Source organism: Hipposideros armiger, unplaced genomic scaffold (genome assembly GCF_001890085.2).
Source record: "Hipposideros armiger isolate ML-2016 unplaced genomic scaffold, ASM189008v1 scaffold_296, whole genome shotgun sequence".
Taxonomy (NCBI): domain Eukaryota; kingdom Metazoa; phylum Chordata; class Mammalia; order Chiroptera; family Hipposideridae; genus Hipposideros; species Hipposideros armiger.
In genome coordinates, this window is record NW_017731646.1 from 1,544,219 (window position 1) to 1,547,292 (window position 3,074).

Here is a 3,074-nt window from a genome sequence, read left to right on the forward strand (position 1 = left end):
ATCGCACCCCTCGGCCGGCCCTGTATATTTTTAATTATTTTACTCTGCCCAGTTTTAGGGAGGGGCATGCCCATTTTCTTTTGAAACATGCTAGATTTTCCTTAATACCCAGATTTACCTTTTTCTATAATTTTCACCTTAAAAAAATTTTTTTTTTTAAGATTTTGGGGAATTGGGGAAGGGGAACAGACAAGTTGTTGTCCTTTAGTCTTAGGTGCGGAGGGCACAGCTAGCTCAGTTCCAAGTCCAGTCACCATCCGGCCGCCCGTCGGCAGCTCGCGGCCGCTCAGCTCAAGATGCTGTGTTCAGTCTTCGTTGCAGGTGGGCATAGCCCACCATCCAATGCAGGAATCGAACCGGAAACCTTGTTGCTAAGAGTGCATGCTCTCACCACTGAGCCATCCTGCCACCTGTTGGCAGCTCAGCGGCAGCTCAGCTCTGGCGCAGCTCACTGGCCCATGTGGGAATTGAACCAGCGACCCTGTTGCTCAGAGCTTGCGCGCTTAACCAACTGAGCCACTTGGCTGGCCCTAAAACTGTTTTTAATTATAAAAGCAATACATGTACATAGTAAAGAAATATAGCATATAGAGTGGTATACCTCATTCCTATCTCTGCCTCCCACAGTTAGCCACTGTAACTTGTTCTGACAGCTTCTCTCTTAACCAGTGTTTGCTTGCTACTGGTTTCATATTTGTTGACTCCTGATATGATGAATTGGACTCACATAATGAGAAGTATTTGAGGTGCTCACGTGGTCTTGATTTTGTGTTAATTTAGGGATCCAGGACTATAAATACCCAAAGCTTGCTTGATTTGTGTCTAGGCTAACTGCAGAAGTTAGCAATGACTTAATCAAGAGAAAACAAATGTGAAAAAACAAAACAAGAGGGATAAACTTAAGTGAGGTGAAGATTTGAGTAATTTCATATAAAACACAGTTGATTTAAATAGGTGTCTTTCTGTATATAAGTGCTCAAGCTGTATTAAGGGAGAAAGTAACTTCCTTAACACTATGTATACTCTTCAGTCATTGTCCATTTTTGCTGCCTCAAGGTGAAGATGTGGAAAAAGTTTTGGATGAATGGAAGGAATACAAAATGGGAGTACCAACATATGGTGCAATTATTCTTGATGAGACACTTGAAAATGTGAGTGTAATAAAATCAAATATTTTTAATGAAATGGTGATCAACTGTTTCATCCTATTAATAAAATGTGTTATTTCTATAATGTTCTGAATGGAGGTTTTACAATATACTAGATTTTTAGTGCTAACAGATCAAATTTTGCATATTTTGTCTGCATTATGTGTCTTAATATTTTATACTTGTTNGTGGTTTTGGTCAATTTTGCATTGACTCTGTTCTGTCAGAGCAACTTTATAATCTCGGGTTCTGCATAAGATTCTGTGTGTGTATGCACATGAGTTTTAAACATCTCTGCTATTACAAAAATAAAAAAAAACCTGTTTTAGTTATGTTTCCTTAAATTATCAGTTACATGGAGAAAAAAATCTTTATTGTTAATGTGGTAGACTTCATTAAAGAGCAGTGCTTACTCTGTGGCAGGCATTATGCAGTGAACAAGGGAGGTTCGGTCCTTGTTCTTCATGAAGATGAGAGGGAGGCAGGAAAGGAAATGACTGTAGTGCAAGTGTGTAAGTTATTATAGGGTAGTAAGGGGCTCAGTAGAAACAGAGGAGAGGAATACTCAGCCCAGACTTAAGAGTTTCCTTTGGAGGAAGTGGTCTGTGTGATAACGATCTATGTGAAAGGGTGGAAAAAGTTAATGTGATTGCGTTTTAAAGAGTAAGTGATGTGGGACAATGGAGATTACAGTCAGGGCTAAAGCATGTAAGTGTCACGTAGGCCGTGTTTGTTTGGTCTTCGTAACAGTACTAGAATATAGGAGATTTTTATAAAAATTAAACTTTACTTTTTATTTTGCGAAAACACTTGAGCTTAAAGTTGAAAGAACATTACAGTGAACTGCCATCATACCTTATTATATATTCACCCTTTGTTAACATTGTTTGAAATGTGCTTTTTTTCTCTAGGGGTGTTTTGAAAGAACTCGGGAATAGTGTAGACAGTGAATTGGCAGAAGGTGAGACTGGGAACATAGTTAAGATGCTCTTTCACTAATTTATGAATTAGAAATGGAAGCCTGTGATAGAAGTGAATAGAAGAGGTTAAATTTGAATGGTACTTGGGAGGTAAAATTTGTGTTAACTTGGATGTCTGAGAAGAGGTAGAAGAAAGAATGAAGGGTGGTGCTCCGGTTTCTGGCTTAGCAGTTGAGTGGATGGGTATGCCATTCCATTTGTAGAAAAATAAAGGAGGAAAAATCTTGTGGGGGAATGATAGGTTCAGTATGGAAAAGCTGGTTTGTGTTACCCTTGGAATATTGAAGTGGAGAGACTGCATAGAATAAAAGTTAGTAGCATGAGTTCTGGAGGCAGATTCCTTGGGTTGGCATTACTAGCCATGTAATTGTGGGCAAGCTGGGCTTTTTTTTCCCATGCCTCTGTTTTCTCTTACGTAAATTGTGCACAGTCTTGTGATTTTTCTTCAGTAAGCACTCAACAATGTGGGCATCCTGGATTTGTTCCTGGGTTGAAGTTCTTCCAAGGAGCTATATTCAGAGAATAGTGGGGCAAAGGGATTTTGGGAATTGCTAGGGGATTGATCAGACTGATGGACCACTTTCAGGGAAGAAAAGACGTAAAAGCAGGAGGGTGCTAATACGGAGAAATGAAAACAGTCAGAAATTGATGTAGAGTAACGATATAGTTTGAATAATTAAAAGAATGCCATAAAAAGTTATGGTTAAGATTTTTTTTTTAATCAAACTGCCAGAGTAGTTCTAGTGATGATAAGGTCTAGAATGTTGCTGTGGGAATTGGTCTGGCCTGGAAGTGGGGGGCTGGATCTGAAAGACAAGGAATGTAAGAACTGAGGCTAGAGCTTGAGACTAGATGTCTGTGGGGTAATTGATATCATGTAAGACAACAGTAAGATTTTAGATGGAGATTATTATCTGATGATTGTTTATACCTACAACAGATTTTT

General features: G+C 39.0%; 1 protein-coding gene across 1 annotated transcript in view; it reads left to right on the plus strand.

Moving 5' to 3' along the window:
• Positions 1-3,074, plus strand: part of DCP2 (decapping mRNA 2) — a 73,568-nt gene that overhangs the window by 20,713 nt on the left and 49,781 nt on the right. The window contains exon 3 of the mRNA XM_019659129.1: positions 1,024-1,151. Coding sequence (XP_019514674.1) covers positions 1,024-1,151 — 128 coding nt within the window. The remainder of the gene's footprint in view (positions 1-1,023; positions 1,152-3,074) is intronic.